General features: G+C 36.3%; 1 protein-coding gene across 5 annotated transcripts in view; it reads left to right on the top strand.

Annotated features, from left to right (window-relative positions):
* The window catches only part of PPP1R12A (protein phosphatase 1 regulatory subunit 12A), a 169,822-nt gene that overhangs the window by 142,548 nt on the left and 9,563 nt on the right, over positions 1 to 17,711 (top strand). For all 5 annotated transcript variants that reach the window (XM_018047599.1, XM_018047596.1, XM_018047600.1 and 2 more), the window contains 4 exons: positions 2,499 to 2,564; positions 9,744 to 9,760; positions 10,983 to 11,118; positions 13,423 to 13,527. In XM_018047599.1, the coding sequence (XP_017903088.1) occupies positions 2,499 to 2,564; positions 9,744 to 9,760; positions 10,983 to 11,118; positions 13,423 to 13,527 (324 nt within the window). The remainder of the gene's footprint in view (positions 1 to 2,498; positions 2,565 to 9,743; positions 9,761 to 10,982; positions 11,119 to 13,422; positions 13,528 to 17,711) is intronic.

Genomic DNA, 17,711 nt, shown 5'->3' with positions numbered 1-17,711 from the left:
CAGTATGAATTTTCAAAAGATAAGTACTCCTTTTTAAAATATTAAATTTTTATTTTTTTAAAGTAACCATAAATATTATCTTTTAATGAGTGATCATAATACCATGATCATGTTTATTTTAAATAAATTGACAATAAATCCTTAATATCGAATAGGCAGTCAGTTTTAATGTCCTCCTGACCCATATTGCCTGGAAAGACCTAATTGTCCACCTGCCCTCATGGGCATATCATCTGTCCATTTACATAGGCCTGTGGTGGTGGTTTAGTCGCTAAGTTGTGTCCAACTCTTGTGACTCCATGGACTGTGGCCTGCCAGGCTCCTCTGTTCATGGGATTCTCCAGGCAGGAATACTGGGGTGGGTTGCCATTTCCTTCTCCAGGGGATCTTCCCAACCCAGGGATTGAACCCCAGACTCCTTCATTGCAGACAGATTCTTTACCAATTAGGCTTCCCTGGTGGCTCAGAGGTTAAAGCATCTGCCTGCAATGAAGGAGTCTGGGGTTCAGGGTTCGATCCCTGGGTTGGGAAGATCCCCTGGAGAAGGAAATGGCAACCCACTCCAGTACTCTCACCTGGAGAATCCCGTGGATGGAGGAGGCTGGCGGGCTGCAGTCCACAAGGTCGCAGAGTCGGACAGGACTGAGCAACTTCGCTTTCACTTCCACTTTGACTCCTGTTGCCATAAATGGTCTGTTGTAATTTTATTTTTTGCTGATTTGATTAGCATCCAAATAAGGACCATAAATTATTAGTTTTTTCTTTCAAGTCTCTTTTAAAAAATCAGTTACTCCTTCCATCTCTTTTTTTCTTACAATTATTTTTTAATGAACTGGGTTATATTCCTGAAGTATAGTTTAACACATTCATGTAGTTTTTTTGTGTTTCCTATAAATTGGTAATTTGCGGTGTAGAAATGATCAGATTCTGGTTCAGTATTCTCTTGGCAGGGTGTTTTTTTCCTTCATCAGGAAGTACGTGATGTCTGGTTGATCTTAATTGATTGCTCAGTAATATTTTAATAATAATACTAAAGCCTATCATCTCAGCATCTTAGTAACTCTTACTACTTAAAAATTCTTACCTTTTTAATAACTTATATGTATTAGGTGTTTAATAAGCAAAGCTTTTTTATACAGTATTTATTTTTCCCCAGGTTTATTTGGACCAGCTCTCCCTTCAAAACTCTAGTCATACACATAACTAGCATTATAATGATTGTTCCTGAAATCTGTGTAGGCAGTAGTCATCTTTTTAATTTGACCTTGCATTGAATAGTGTTCTAATCAATCATCAGCACAGATATCCTTTCCTTTCCATAGCCTCGTGATTGAACCTTTATCAAACAGTATACAAAATTGGCTCTGTCAAAGAAAGGGTGGTGTATGGTTAGGCAAGTTATTACTAGGTTTCCTTTTTTTTTTTTTTTTTTGTCTTAGTTACCACTTTTCAAGACCTCTGAGCCTCCCCATTTTTTAAATTTTCAGTTCCTATTTTCTTCTGTCAAACAGTAATGTGTAGACAACCAGTTCATATTGTAGAATTAATACATTTATATTAATAAATAATGCTAGTAGTAGCAGCATGGATTGCTCCTGTTTGCTTAGTAACTTCAAATACCATTTTTGCTAGAAACCACATGATAGGTTGTATAAAGATCCTCTATAATCCTTAGGCCAATTCTGTAAGGCTTTTATCCCCACTGTATGGATGAGGTAACTATGACTCAGAATTTTCTTTATTAAATTTACCCTAACTCACAGAGCTGAAAATAGCTGTTCCAGTCTGAAATTGGATGATTTAGTCTTAAAGCCTGTGGTATTTTTTTTAGTGAGCCTGAACCAGATGCGTTGATTGTGTATTTCCCTTTTCTTTCAGTTGTTTAAGGTTTATTGAGTTTTTAAGCCTTTTAATAGAATATTCCCATTGGCTGAGAGTCTAGACTTTTAGCCTGCCAAGCCTTGTGTTTTCTATTTGGTGTGCTGTAAATTCCCAAGAAATTACTAGATAGCTAAACTACCTAAACATAATAGGATTGTTATATAGATCTTAACAACCTTATAGAATAGAGCCTTTCTTACTTAAGATAATATTTCCTATTTTTGCTGCCTCATTATATTTGAACAGCTAAATAGTATCTGTTTTGACTATTAAAGTACATGCAATAACATCACAATATAAAATTGAGTATCATACTTTCACATTAAACCTCCTGCATCCTCATTCCCAGTATGAATGTGTTTCTTAAATCAGAATGTTAGGTAGATGGTCTTTCTTCACTATATATGCTAACCTAATTAGATTGTACTGTGCAGATAGAACAGGCTTCCTGTAAATGGGGTAGAAAAATTCCCACTTAAAAACCAGTTTTCTTTTTGATCCATTTCCTGTTATGTTTTCCCAAGTTATTTTAAATTATAAAAGCCTTAATATGTTTAAGTATTAACTGTCTCAAAATTATCTTTACTTTTCTAAAATAAATTGATAATCTATTTTAGAGTGATGAAAATGAACAAGAACAACAATCTGATACAGAGGAGGGATCCAATAAGAAAGAAGTTCAGGTAATTAGCATTATTTTTTGTATTTAGAAATATTTGTATTTTTAAGGGTTACTTTTTACGTTTGTTTGTATTTATTCATGTAAGACAATTACTGTACACTGTACCTGCACGCTGGGGATAGACCATCAATGGTTATCTGAAATCAGGTGTGGGGGAAGGGGCACAAAGAGTATTTCAGAGACATAGGGAATGCTCTAGATCCTGATCGTAGAGGGTTTTTTGGGGTATACACAACCGTCAAAACTCATCAAACTGTATACTCTAAGTGGGTCTAGTTTATTATATGTATGTTAGCCTTCAAAGTTGAAAAGAAAAAAACGAGAAAACAGGTCCCACTGCTATCCAAAAGTAGAATGTTCAGTAATCTTTTGTAAGCCACATAAGGCAGAGAGGGAATTACCTTACGACACATCTTGCTAACGGTTGCATGAGGTAAATTGAGATAAATTGCAGTGCACACAGTCAAAAGCTATGGCAGCTTAAACTGAGTGTAGTTCCCAGGAAGGAGCTTGGAGGTGCCCCTCTCACTCCTTAATGTGTTCTGCCTCGATAATGGCTTGTTGCCAAACACGCTGAATGCTAGTTTCACTTTCTGCCTTTAAGCAAGGGCTACCTGTTACACCTTTGACCAAAGAAAAGTATCTAAAGGCTATCCAGAAGTAGTGCATACCTTACCAGACCCAGATTTTAGTTTTGTAAAGGGCAGGGTTATTTATATTCTGGAGAAGACAATAGGTCATTTTAACTTTCTTTACATTTGTTTAGAAATTTCGTGTCTCTAAACGACTTTTACATTCATTATCACTGCTGATCTTTCCATTAATCTTCAGGAAAAGGCTCCCTGCCTTCCAACCCCAGTACTGATTAAAGAAATTAAGGCAAGTTTGATTGACACGATTGCGTAGCTATCAAATGACCAAAGTTTCTTCCCACTAGTTTTTTCCCCTTCTGTTCTCTATTGTTTGCCTCTGCACAAAGCTGACATACACGGAAGAACTTTGTTTACGTAGGAGTAGATTGTACAATATGAGTTAGTCTTAATGTTTTAAATTCAAGTGTCCAGCCTGAAACAGCATTCTGGTCATATTTTCTTCATTTTGACATTCCTCCATAAAGCTGTTAAGATTACTTTTAGTTGTCGGGATTGACAATAATGTAAAGTGACCAGAAGTTGGTTCCCTGTGCTAGGTGACTGTGGACATTACTCTTAGGGCCAAGTTTGTGTATTTTGACCCAGAAGGTACCTTTATTTTATCTTTAGGTAGCCAGACAAGTTGAAGAATCAGTTACTTTCAAGGGTGAATTTTTTTGCAGGCCAAGTTTTGTAATTTTCAAACCCTTTGCCTATCAGTTGTCAGCACTTCCCCATTCACCTATGTCTCTTGTTTATTATTTTCTGTAAACTTGTCCATCATCTTCCTTGCCCAGTGATAACCTATGAATTCTCATCTTTCAAGGTGAAACAGTGGACAGATAAGCAAGAGTGAGGGAATTAGTAAACCATCTCCAGCTGACTCTTCTTACCACCTTATCACACAGATCCCTGGTCCCACCAGGCTGGGGTAGGAGGGGAAAGATGTTCTAGCTTCCAAGTTTCTGGTTTTGAAGCATATTGATATATGTTATATTTAAGTTTTATTGTTAAAATTATATATGAGATACATTGAGTAGAATATTGTTTTTATGAAAATAATTTCTTAGTTCCAAACAATTTAAATAGTTTTTGTTCATTTCAAATAGAGCATTATTTAGATCTTGCTTTGTGCTAGCATTTTTTCAGTTCCAAGCAACACAAACCCAGCTTGAACTGGATTAAACAAAGATAATTTATTGTATGTCAATTATATTACACAACCCTCTATGTCAGCTTCATCCTCAGGCTGCTTTACAACATAGGACTGGAATTATAATCATTAGTTTAGGCCAGACAAGGCCCACCACTGAGATAGTTCAGCTGTTTTGCTGTGAATATGGGCTGCATACCACCTCACCTAAACTTAGTGACTGCTGTACCATGAGAGAAAGGGAGAATGGAGGTTAGGACAGCAGCTTATAGTGTCTTCTACAATAGACTAGAAAAGTGCTTCCACCAAATAGAGTTGCTCTCTTATGAAAATTTGTAGTGTCAGCCCTTGTTTTTCTGTGAAAAAATATGATCAACCCAATTCCGTGCATTTTTGAAATAGTGTTATCACTACCTAAGAAGTATTTTATAACAAAACTTTTACTCAGTTTATAGAATCCAAGTTCACCAAATTGAAAAAAATGACTCTGTAGCGTATACTTTTTTGCTTCAAAGAAAAGTAAATTTTAAGTTAACCAGAAAGTTGTTAAATTTTTTGAATTGCCTTTGAAACTACTTCAGGATATAAATTTTTAAAAAATTAAGATAAAATTTGATCCAGAAAACTTGAATTACTTTATTATAGTGTGGTTCATTATTCCATAAATGGGGCTTCTGTTGCTTAGACTTTTATGATTTGCTTTCATTAAACAATAGGATGGTAAAACTTCTACTATGTGAAGAACATTAGTAGTAAATCAAAAATTTAAGAATGCATGGCAAGAAACTATGAAGAAAGTATTAATAGATTTGATTGTTTAAACAGGAAAAGTTAGAAAATTGCAAAAAAGACATCTTTATTAAAATTGAGACGCATTTGCTCACTTTAAATAGTGTAGCCCTCTTATAGCATTTGAAAGATCAATATTTGTACTATTTAAAAGACACAGTTAAAATTGGAAGCAGAATCCATGAAATTTATAAATATAACAAAAGAAGAAATATAAATGGCCAATAAGCTTAAAATACATTTACTCTTCACTAAGAACCAAAGACATAATAAATACCAAAGTGAAATTGACAAAGGTTAATAATGCTTAGGTTTGGAATGATTAGTTTTGAAATAGGCATTTTCATATAACACTTTGGGGCTATAATAAATTCATTTTCTTGAGAGATCAGTTGAGCAACACAAATCTGAAGCCTTCAGAAAAAGTTCACGCCTCTTTGCTTTTGAATTCCACTTCAAGAAATTTATTTCCAGTGAAGTGACTTACGTATGCAAAAATAAGTCTAAAGTGTTAATAGCAGCATGGCTTTTGAAGCAAAATATTAAACTTTCAAAATGTCTGTTAGTTGGGGATAGATTAAATAAAATGTATTTGTATGGATGGATATTTATGTGTTCACATAGATATGTATACAGAAAACATAAACAGTAGTTATCTAGGGCATTTGAGAGATGGGGAATTATAGAGGAACTTTGTTATAGTATGGTATATGATCTTATGGTATTGTAATCAGAAAAACTTAAAGGATATTTTTACCTCAGAAAAACAATTTTAAAACACAGGGAGTCACAAGGACATTATGCTAAGTGACATAAACAGGTCACCAAAAAGCGCCTTCGGTGTGATTCCACAGGCTTCCCTGTTGGCTTGGACAGTAAAGAATCTGCCTGCAATGCTGGAGACCAGGTTCGATCTCCTAGGATAGGGAAGATCCCCTGAAAAGGGGAATGGCAGCCCACTCCAGCATTCTTGCCTGGAGAATTCCATGTACAGAAGAGTCTGGTGGGCTATAGCCGATGGGGTCAAAAAGAGTCCAGCACAACTGTCAAGCTTGTGCTCTCACCAAAGTATTCAAACTCATGTGTAACAGAGTAGAATTGTGGTTGCCAGGAGCTGGGGGTAGGAGGGTACAGACTTTTGTTTCAGTTCAGTTCAGTTCATTTCGGTCGCTCAGTCATGTCCGACTCTTTGCAACCCCATGAATCACAGCACGCAAGGCCTCCTTGTCCATCACCAACTCCCGGAGTTCACCCAAACTTATGTGCATCGAGTCGGTGATGCCATCCAGCCATCTCATCCTCTGTCGTCCCCTTTTCCTCCTGCCCCCAGTCCCTCCCATCATCAGGGTCTTTTCCAGTGAGTCAGCTCTTCACATGAGGTGGCCAAAGTATTGGAGTTTCAGAGATTTGTTTAGTGGGTATAAAATTACAGTTTTGCAAGATGAAAAAAGTTGTAGAGAGCTGTTATGTTACGCAGCAGTGTGAATATAGTTAGCGCTACTGAACTGTACTGTTTAAAGTGACTTAGATAGTTTTTTGTTTTATGTGCTTTTAACTAAAATTTTAAAAAAATAAAATACAACCAGGAATTCCCTGGCAGTCTAGTGGTTAGGACTCCAAACTGCCACTGCAGGGGGCATGAGTTCCACCCCTGCCAGGGGAGCTCAGATCCTGCATGCCACACAGCATGGCCGAAAACAGATACACATGTAACATAATCAGTAATAGCACCGTGACTTTTAAAGACAAAAGAACAGAATGTGAGTGATTTCTGTGACTACTGGAAGTTTTCATTCTTAAAATTAAGTTAAACCAGTGAACCAGAGTTCAAACTGAGGGGAGATGTGATGTTTTCGTTTGATATGTATACATTTTATTTCACATGTGGATATTTTCCAGAATTTGAATAAATAGTATCTTTATGTTTGCTTCTGCTTTCTTTATTTGAGATATAATTGATATATAAAATATTGTGCATGTTATTATTCAGTATTTGTGTATTGTGAAATGTTTAGTACAGTAAACATCAATTACCACACATATACACATAGATACAATTATCTTCGTGTGATCAGTTCAGTCGCTCAGTCGTGTCTGACTCTTTGCGACCCCCATGGAATCGCAGCATGCCAAGCCTCCCTGTCCATCACCAACTCCCAGAGTTCACTCAGACTCGTGTTCATCGAGTCCGTGATGCCATCCAACCATCTCATCCTCTGTCGTCCCCTTCTTCTCCTGCCGCCAATCCCTCCCAGCATCAGAGTCTTTTCCAATGAGTCAACTCTTTGCATGAGGTGGCCAAAGTACTGGAGTTTCAGCTTTAGCATCATTCCTTCCAGAGAAATCCCAGGGTTGATCTCCTTCAGAATGGACTGGTTGGATCTCCTTGGAGTTCAAGGGACTCTCAAGAGTCTTCTCCAACACCACAGTTCAAAAGCATCAATTCTTCAGCGCTCAGCTTTCTTCACAGTCCAATCTCACATCCATACATGACCACTGGAGAAACTATAACCTTGACTAGACAGACCTTAGTCGGCAAAGTAATGTCTCTGCTTTTCAATATGCTGTCTCGGTTGGTCATAACTTTTCTTCCAAGGAGTAAGCGTCTTTTAATTTCATGGCTGCAGTCACCATCTGCAGTGATTTTGGAGCCCCCCAAAATAAAGTCTGACACTGTTTCCACTGTTTCTCCATCTATTTCCCATGGAGTGATGGGACCGGATGCCATGATCTTCGTTTTCTGAATGTTGAGCTTTAAGCCAACTTTTTCACTCTCCTCTTTTACTTTCATCAAGAGGCTTTTTAGTTCCTCTTCACTTTCTGCTATAAGGGTGGGGTCATCTGCATATCTGAGGTTATTGATATTTCTCCTGGCAATCTTGATTCCAGCTTGTGTTTCTTCCAGTCTAGCGTTTCTCATGATGTACTCTGCATAGAAGTTAAATAAGCATGGTGACAATATACAACCTTGACGTACTCCTTTTCCTATTTAGAACCAGTCTGCTGTTCCATGCCCAGTTCTAACTGTTGCTTCCTGGCCTGCTTACAGATTTCTCAGGAGGCAGGTTGAGTGGTCTGGTATTCCCATCTCTTTCAGAATTTTCCACAGTTTATTGTGATCCACACAGTCAAAGGCTTTGGCATAGTCAATAAAGCAGAAATAGATGTTTTTCTGGAACTCTCTTGGTTTTTCCATGATCCAGCAGATGTTGGCAATTTGATCTCTGGTTCCACTGCCTTTTCTAAAACCAGGTTGAACATCAGGAAGTTCACGGTTCATGTATTGCTGAAGCCTGGCTTGAAGAATTTTGAGCATTACTTTACTAGCGTGTGAGATGAATGCATTTGTGTGGTAGTTTGAGCATTCTTTGGCATTGCCTTTCTTTGGAATTGGAATGAAAACTGACCTTTTCCAGTCCTGTGGCCACTGCTGAGTTTTCCAAATTTGCTGGCATATTGAGTGCAGCACTTTGAAAGCATCATCTTTCTGGATTTGAAATAGCTCTACTGGAATTCCATCACCTCCACTAGCTTTGTTCGTAGTGATGCTTTCTAAGGCCCACTTGACTTCTTGTGATAGGAACTTTCAAAATCTGTTCTTTCAGCTGCTTATGGATTTGAATTGTGAAAATTGATTTTTAACTTCAAAACTGTTAATTATTATAAAAGTAAAGCATTACATAAAATATGGGCACCAGTACCAAATTGGTTTTGCCAAGGAAACTTAAATAGACTTTTGTGAGACATTTTTAATCTGAATGAGGTTCAAACAGTTCCAAAGGAACCCCGTGATTTCACAGCACATTTAAAGGTAAATATAATGGGAAAATTCAAATATCTAAAATTCAGGAATTAAACAAGCCATTTCTGAATAGTTACTTTATAGAAAATTATAGATTAATGTTTCAATAGAAAGAGCTAAAGATGCTAATCCCCAAAAAACGTCTTTGACTCCAATGAGACTATTTTATCCTATTAATCATTTCACCATTTACATTAAGAAGAGTTTTGGAACATCAGTATAGCATACCACTTCTTTGAGATAATTAATCATAATTTCTTATACCCTCATTACTAAAGTTTGGAGGAATGTATAGCTGGATTTCCAGGAAATGAATTGTTAACAAAATATGTATATACTGTCGTATGTTAAATACTTTAGTATTCATTTGTTGGTCTGTCCTGTTATTACCTCAAAAACAGAAAGGTGGGAAAGATAGTTGCTTTGAGATGTCACATAATAAACGTGCATTTTGTAATGTAAATATGTTACTTTCTCCTGCTAAGTGAATTGTAAGTAATGGGTATGTGTCTTAGTCTTTCTTTTTTTCGCCTCCTAATTATAGTGTCATTTGTAGAAATTCACATAATATGACTTTAAATTGGGAAATGTAATTGTATAGTATTGGACAAGTAGAAATTTACGGTGACTCTGTTCTAGAATTTATTTGTAAAACAACCATATTGATGTTAAAGTGCATAGATTAAATATGTATTAGTTTATTAGTATTAAAATAGTATTGAAGTTAAATTTTCTTGATTAATCAGTGAGTTACTTAAATGAAAGCATAAAAATTTAATTACCCTTATGTTTTTCTCTTTTTAGACGGATTCCATTTCTAGGTACGTTTTACCTTTTTTTTTTTATGTTTTTCTCATTTCATCCTTTCTAAAAATATGTTGTTAGATACTGATAAATTTTTTAAGTTGATAGAATTATTTTAGTAATAAAAAATCTATAGATATTCAGATGACCTGATAAGTGTTGATAACTTTCTTCATCAGTGGCTTTACTTCTGGTTCAGTTGTCACAGTAAGTTGCTGGGAAAGATTTTTTTTTCAAATCTTTGCAACAGTGATAGTTTTCTTAAACTTCCTAAGTTACTTCAACATTGACCATCTCATTATTCACATTAGAAGCCAATGAAATCCACCAGAATTTATTTCATCGGGGACTCAGACTCTTCTCCCTTATCCCTGCTTCAGATTAAAAAAGAAAAAGCCAATGAAGACACTTTTAAAAAGTGTCATCTAGCTCAAATTGTTCAGTTTTTCAGAGAACCTCCACCAATATATTAATACTTGAATCTAATTTCTATTCCTCTTCTCTTAGCAATAATTGTTAACCAAAGCCTTGTAAAACCAAGGACATTTTTTTATATTCTGATGATTCTTTTGAATTGAAATGTGGAGGCATTAGCATTTATCAGACAAAAACCAAATTCAGAACCAGATAATATTAAGATCCTCATCTTCAAAAGAGATATGTTCTTCTTCTTTAGGACAAACCTATTTCTGTTATCTCTCAGTATCTCTGAGGATTTGGTTCTAGGAATTTACCCCACCCACCCAACTCAATGGATTTCAGAATCCACAGATGTGCAAATCCCCTATATAAAATGGTATATTACTGTCTGTTTATTACTCTGGAAAGACTCTAGTTAGTTCATCATCTACAATGTTACTAATTTTAAAATACATTCATATGCCACTTACAGGAAAAGAACTACCAATTAAACTTTCATACACATCAGTTGTAAGCCCTGTTCTGATTTCAGAGATGTTAAAATATGAAAAAATATATGATTTACAGTTGTTGAAATAAGTAAAACCAGTTTTGACTTTCAGATATAGAGATTTTTGAACTTCCTTCTCTAACAACGGAAGTTAATATTAAAAATAACTTCCCATTTATTTATTACATATCATGAAAGTTGATTAGATAACCGATAAAGGAGAATATTATCTACTATTTTGGGATATCTACTTAAAATACTAGGATGCATGTTAATGTAAGTTGTGAAAGCCTATAATAAAGATTTTGACTCAAACTCATCTTTTGAAGATATGAAGTCAGTTCTACATCAGCTAGTGATCGGTATGATTCCTTGCTGGGTCGCTCTGGATCATACAGTTACTCAGAAGAAAGAAAACCTTACAGTAGCAGGCTAGAAAAGGATGATTCAACTGACTTTAAAAAGGTACTTGGGTTATTCAGTTATGTTTAATTAAAAATAATCTCTTTGTTGAGATTTTTATGTTTGGATATTATTCCTGGAAACTCATAATTAAATCACTTTCTTAAATGACTTTAATTTTTCAGTTTTTGGCAATTAATGGTAAGTAGAATATAAATATCTGTTTGTTTGCCTTTTTAAAGGAAAGGGGAAAGTAACCAGCACTACCTGAGCATTGAAGTTTCTCAGGCCGGTACTGTGGTTGAGCTGAAAGGGGACATTGAGTAGATTTGGAGTAGAGGGGATAGGGTGCATGTGTGTGTGTGTGTGTGTGTGTGTGTGTGTGTGTGTGTGTGAGAGAGAGAGAGCTATCTTTTCTTTATTTGTTAACAGGAAGCAGCCAAACAAAGAATATGTCTTTTCCCAGGAGAATATAGTATTTCCTAGGTAACTGAAAACTTAGGATAGTTCAAGTGCTATTAAGGATGAAACTAATTAAGAAATAAGTCCTGGAAACAAAGCAATCTAGAATTCTTAAGATCAAGATTCTTCATATTACAAACTTTGAATAAACCTAATGAAGTTAGTTAGAAGAAAAGGAAGGTTTGTAGTAATTGTACTTGTCCGTGATACTTGGCAGCTATCTTAATTGCCCATGAAAGTAAAGTCAACAGAAGGAAGATAGAGGTCAGTTTATGTTAGGAATAAGATTCAGTCATTCATTCAGTAAAGAACTGAACGCTGAAGTGTACTCAGTAGTGAAGTTCTGCTTGCGGCCAGTGGAGATGGAGATACTGTCCCTGCTCTGATGAGTACCTTCCATGGAGTAGGCAGACAAACTTTATCATATAATCATACAAACCAATGGATAATTTCTAAATTTGAAACCATAATTCTGAAGTAAAGACAATTTTATAAAAGTGTATAGCAAAGAAGTGAGACGGTCTGAGGGTAGATTTCGTGTGGTACATACATATAATGGAATATTACTCAGCCATAAAAGGGAATGCATTTGAGTCTGTTTTAATGAGGTGGATGAACCTAGAGCCGATTATACAGAGTGAAATAAGTTAGAAAGAGAAAAACAGTTATTTCATATTAAGCATTTATATATTTGGGGTCTAGAAAGATGGCACTGATGAAATTATTTGCAGGGCAGCAATGGAGACACAGACACAGAGAACAGACTTCTGGACTCAGCGGGCGGGGGGGCGGTGGCGGGGCAGGAAGGAGAGGGTGGGACACAGGGAGAGAGAAACATGGAAGCTTACATTACCATATGTAAAATTGACAGCCAACGGGAATTTGCTGTGTGGCTCAGGAAACTCAAATCAGGGCTCTGTGACAACCTAGAGGGGTAGGACGGGGAGGGATGTGGGAGGGAAATTCAAGAGAGGGGACATTTATAACTATGGCTGATTCATGTTGATATTTGGTAAAAACTAACACATTTCTATAAGAAACTATCCTTCAATTAAAAAAAAACATTTTTTTTAACAAAAGAAGTAAAACTTCAGCCAAGAACAGAAAGACAATTAGTAGTCAACTGGCAAAATGGGAGAAAAGATGTTTCAGATGGAATTGCAAGCACATAGACCAGCATGATGGTGGGAGGGTACATGATGTGTTGAAGTAATTAAATTTTTGGTGTGGCTGGTAGAGATTGTTGTTTTGAAATTTTAACTCTTGCTGCTTTGTATAAAGTATTAGGGAGGTCAAGAGAGCAATTCTAATAATGGAAATGTCTAGGTAAGAGATAAATGTAGCCATCTGTGGTTATAATATTAGAGATGAAGGAAAAATTAGTAGGTTCAAGTGTTAAGAAAATATTCAAGAAATCGTTCACCTTCCTTTTAACTTTAGTAAAAATAATACAAGTATAATGATAAATGCCACTGATGCTCTATCTCAGCGTCAGAAATTAAAGAGGGAATGATAGGCAGAAAAGCTCACAGACCCCAAATAAAGATAACAGCGGCTCTTTATGACCTCAGCTGTGGTCGCTGCATAGATATGTGGTCCTGTTTATCAGATAACTGAGTTTTTTTTTAATGGAAACTGAAAAGTCATGGTTTTTAGTTTAGTCATAAGTTTTAAATACTGGAACTAGTTTTTGAAGCATTTATGTGGGACAAACACGCCTGCATGACCAAAAGTTCCTGCCTTGAGACCACAAAGCATTTAAATATAATATATTTAATGTATTTATTTAATGGCTCATATGTTACATCAATCTTCCTGCTTTAATATTGCAAAGTGATCACTGGGAAATCTTACAATAGTAAGAAAGCAGAAAAGTAATTTGTTTTTCTCCCCTAATTTGTATAGCTTTATGAACAAATTCTAGCTGAAAATGAAAAGCTGAAAGCACAGCTACATGATACAAATATGGAACTGACAGATCTTAAATTACAATTGGAAAAAGCCACCCAGGTTTGTATTTTTTCTCTTTGTTACTCTAAAAGTAATGGTTGTCATTTATTCTATCTAAAAGTTGCATTGTAGTTTTCTCTTGTGTTCTGGATGTAAGTTTGGTTATTGATAATAGCTTATTTATTAATAAGGAATCAAGATAATACAGCTTATTGGTAACTTTTATTTTTTCTAATATAGAAGTATAGCTTTATGGTGGAACGTTGAAGTATTTTTAAGCCTTTTAATATCTATGTTGTAGTACATGAAGGATTTTAAATGCTTATTTCCAGCATACCAGATGTAGGAAAGCAGTAAAGGCATCTATACAGAATCTTGGGCTTCCCAGGTGGCTCAGAGGTAAAGAATCCACCTGTCAGTGCAGGAGAAGCAGGTTCAATCCCTGGGTCAGGAAGATCCCCTGGAGAAGAAAATGGCAACCCACCCCAGTATTCTTGCCTGGGAAGTCCTGTGGGCAGGGGAGCCCTGGCAGGCTACAGTCCATGGGATCACAGAAACAGTCAGACACAACTTAGCAAATAACAGCAATAACTACAGAGTCTTCTTAAGGCCATACAAATTTTTTATAATGATTTTTATTCATTAAGAATGTTTACTGTTTAGTTAAAAAAAGAAACTAATTTAATAACAATTCTGAAAGAAGATAACAACCTGGCAGAGATAATTTCAGAAGTGAAAACTTGGATAGCCAAGCAGAACTAGGCCTTAGATCATACACATCCTAGCGTTGTATATACAGTCTAGGATGTGTATGATCTAAGAATTGTTTCCCAAGCTGTTTTTCCATAAAGCACTAGTTCTGGGAAATAGTAATAAGTGCTGTCTCCTCTTCTTCCTCCTCTTCCTTCTCCTGCTCCACTTCAAAACAAAAACAGAAAAGAGCTTTGTGACCCAGTACCTTGCAGATTTAGCTGAGCTGATTTATATGTTAAAGGCTCTAAGGAGTCCTGTAAATTTTAAGGAAGTAAACTTGTTTCATGTTAAACATAAGACTTTCTAGCATAAACACATTTATACAGTAAACTTTTAGAATCTAGTTTGAAAGCACTCATCTAGAATGGCATCTTCAGCTCTATAAATGAGACATTCCTTTCTTTGACTAAAGACTCAGGTAATGAAGGTTTACTATGAAGATACACAGAGAAGTACTGCAGAACAAGAGCACATTTCCTAGTGAGGTGTCAGGAAAACTTGGAATGCCATACAAGTTTAAACTTGCTGGCTTATACTTAAGTCTCATGGTAAACTGGAATGTCATCATTCTAGGGTGCATTGATAGCTTAGTGAGCTGCCACAAAATGTCATAACTAGTTCCCTGAAAATAGCTTTAGTTCTAGACATCTGGTCATAATATTTTCTAAATAAAAATGCCCATTGTTCCTACTGTAGTATTCCGTCATTATGGTGACCCTGCTTACTGCCTTCTCTGTATGTTTCTCTGCTTTTCTGCCTCCTCTGTTGCCACCTAATTCTTCCTATAAGTTTCTCATTGAAACTCTACAAGAGAGGAGAACTGATAGAATTAGCCAGTTACCATCAACATGGAGCAGTCTTGTTAGTGCCCATGGTTCTGTTTGTGTCCATTTCACAGGACACTGGACAACTCTTGCAAGCTGCCTTTGGGTCAAGTACCAATTTCTGTTCCCATTGACTGTGGTCAGAAAAATAAGTCACTGAATTAGAGTATGAGATATTGAGTAAATATTCAAAATTAATATCTTAGTTGGAACTTGTGTAAATGTCATTTCAAAACTTTAGGGGTACATGTAAAAATAAAAGTGACAGAATGTTTAACTTTTTGTTTGACTTTATTGAGTTATTTACCCTGATTATTTAAGTCTACTGTGAATCTGTGTATTTTTTTAAGCATTTCTTTGATAACTATTTATGAATATATATAGTAGTGGAAGTTTCGATAGTTGCATGGAATTTTTCCAAGGAAAACAGTCATCTTACTAAGAATTAATCTTGACATAGTAGATTGTGGACAAAATTTTTTTTTATAAAATTCAACAATCATTGGCTGATATGTTTAGTAAGCTAGGGAAAAACAGAATTGGAAATTCCCTAGTGGTCCAGTGGTTGAGCCTCCACACTTTCACTGCTATGGGCCCAGGTTCAATCACTGGTCGGGAAGCTAAGATCCTATAAGCTGCACACATGACCAAAAAAGATGGTCTCTTTCATAGTTTTCTGCCAAGGACTGTAGAATCGTTGAATCCTGCTAAAGTGTTGTGTTTTTTTTTTAACCTAAAAAATTAGCACATGAATCATAAAATTGCTGAACTGTCCCTATATGAAAAAAAATATAATGATAATTTTCCATTTAACATTTTATTAATTTATATGTATTTGACATTGTTCCAACCATTTTTAATTTCTTTCAGTGTTGTTTAATGTCTTTTTAACATTTTTCAATCTTTTTAGCATTTAAGCAATTAAAATATAAATTTAAAGACATCATAAGTATATCAGAATTGGCAGAAACAGTCTCATTTATAATTCTGAATTTGATTTTTAATAATAAGCAACTGGAATACCTAACTTATCTTTTTCCAGAAAGAGTAAGCACAAAAAAAACATAAAACATTTAAACAACAAACTAAGAATTCCCTGGAGGTCCAGCGGTTAGAACTCTGCGCTTGTATTACCAAGGGCCTGCGTTTGATCCCTGGTTGAGGAACTTAAGATCCCATAAGCTGGGCGGTGTTGGTCCCTCCCCCGCTAAAAATCATGAGGACTTCTCTGTCAATCCAATGGTTAGGACTGTGCTCTTCCACTGCAGTGGACACAGGTTCAACCCCTGGTCAGAGAGCTAAAATACCACATGCTGCATGGTGCAGCCAAAAGTCTATTTAGTTAAAATTTAAAATATATAAAAATAACTAAAACAACAGATTGGATCACCGTGATTGTTGTTGTTGTTCAGTCGTTAAGTCATGACCTTTAGACCCCATGGACTGCAGCACGCCAGGCTCCTCTGTCCTTCCCTCTCTCCCAGAGTTTGCTCAGATTCATGTCCATTGAGTCGGTGATGCTATCTAACTATCTCATCCTGTGCTGCCCTCTTCTCCTTTGCCTTCAGTCTTTCTTGTGTGTGTATCTTCACCAGTGAGTTGGCTCTTGGGGTCAGGTGCCCAAAGTGTTGGAGCTTCAGCTTCAACATCAGTCCTTCCAGTGATTATTCAGGCTTGGTTTTCTTTATGATTGATTGGTTTGATCTTGCTGTCCAGGGGACTCTGAGGAGTCTTCTCCAACACCAAGTACAAAAGCATTAATTCTTTGGCACTTAGCCTTCTTTCTGGTCCAAGTCTCACTCCATACGTGAGCACTATAAAAACCGTAGCTTTGACTGTATGGACTTTGTGGGCAAAGTGATGTCTCTGCTTTTTAATACGCTGTGTAGATTTGTCCTAGCTTTCCTTCCAAGGAGCAAATGTCTTTTGATTTCATGGCTGCAGTCACCACCCTCAGTGATTTTGGAGCCCAAGAAAATAAAATCTGTCACTGTCCAACTTTCCTCATCTATTTGCCATGAAGTGATGAGACCAAATGCCATGGTTTTAGTTTTTTGAATGTTGAGTTTTAAGCTGTTTTTTCACTCTTTTCTTTCACCCTCATCAAGGGGCTCTTTAGTTCCTCTTCACTTTCTGCCATTAGAGTACTATCATCTGCATATCTAACATTGTTGATATTTCTTGTGGCAGTCTTAATTCCAGCTTGTTACTCATCCAGCACAGCATTTTGCTTGATGTACTCTGCATATAAGTTAAATAAGCAAAGTGACCATTTAAATTCCCAATTTACAGCCAATCCATTGTTCCATGTCTGGTTCTAACTGTTGCTTGACTGGCTTCTCTGGTTTCTCGGGAGACAGATAAGATAGTCTGGTATTCCCATTTTTTAAATGAATTTTCCACAGCTGCTTGTGATCCACACAGTCAAAGGCTTTCACATAGTCAGTTAAACTATTAGTAATTGCCCTCTGCTCTTCCCTAGTAGCATATTGGACATTTTCCGACCTGTGTGCATACGTAAGTGCTCAGTCGTGTCCAACTCTTTGCGACCCCACAGATTGTAGCCCACCAGGCTCCTCTGTTCGTGTGATTCTCCAGGCAAGAATATCAGAGTGGGTTACCGTTTCCTTCTCCAGGAGATCTTCGCAACCCAGGGGTCAAACCCAT

Source organism: Capra hircus, chromosome 5 (assembly GCF_001704415.2).
Source record: "Capra hircus breed San Clemente chromosome 5, ASM170441v1, whole genome shotgun sequence".
Lineage (NCBI taxonomy): Eukaryota > Metazoa > Chordata > Mammalia > Artiodactyla > Bovidae > Capra > Capra hircus.
The sequence above is the reverse complement of the archived record's forward strand: the minus strand, read 5'-3'. Positions and strand labels throughout refer to the sequence as shown.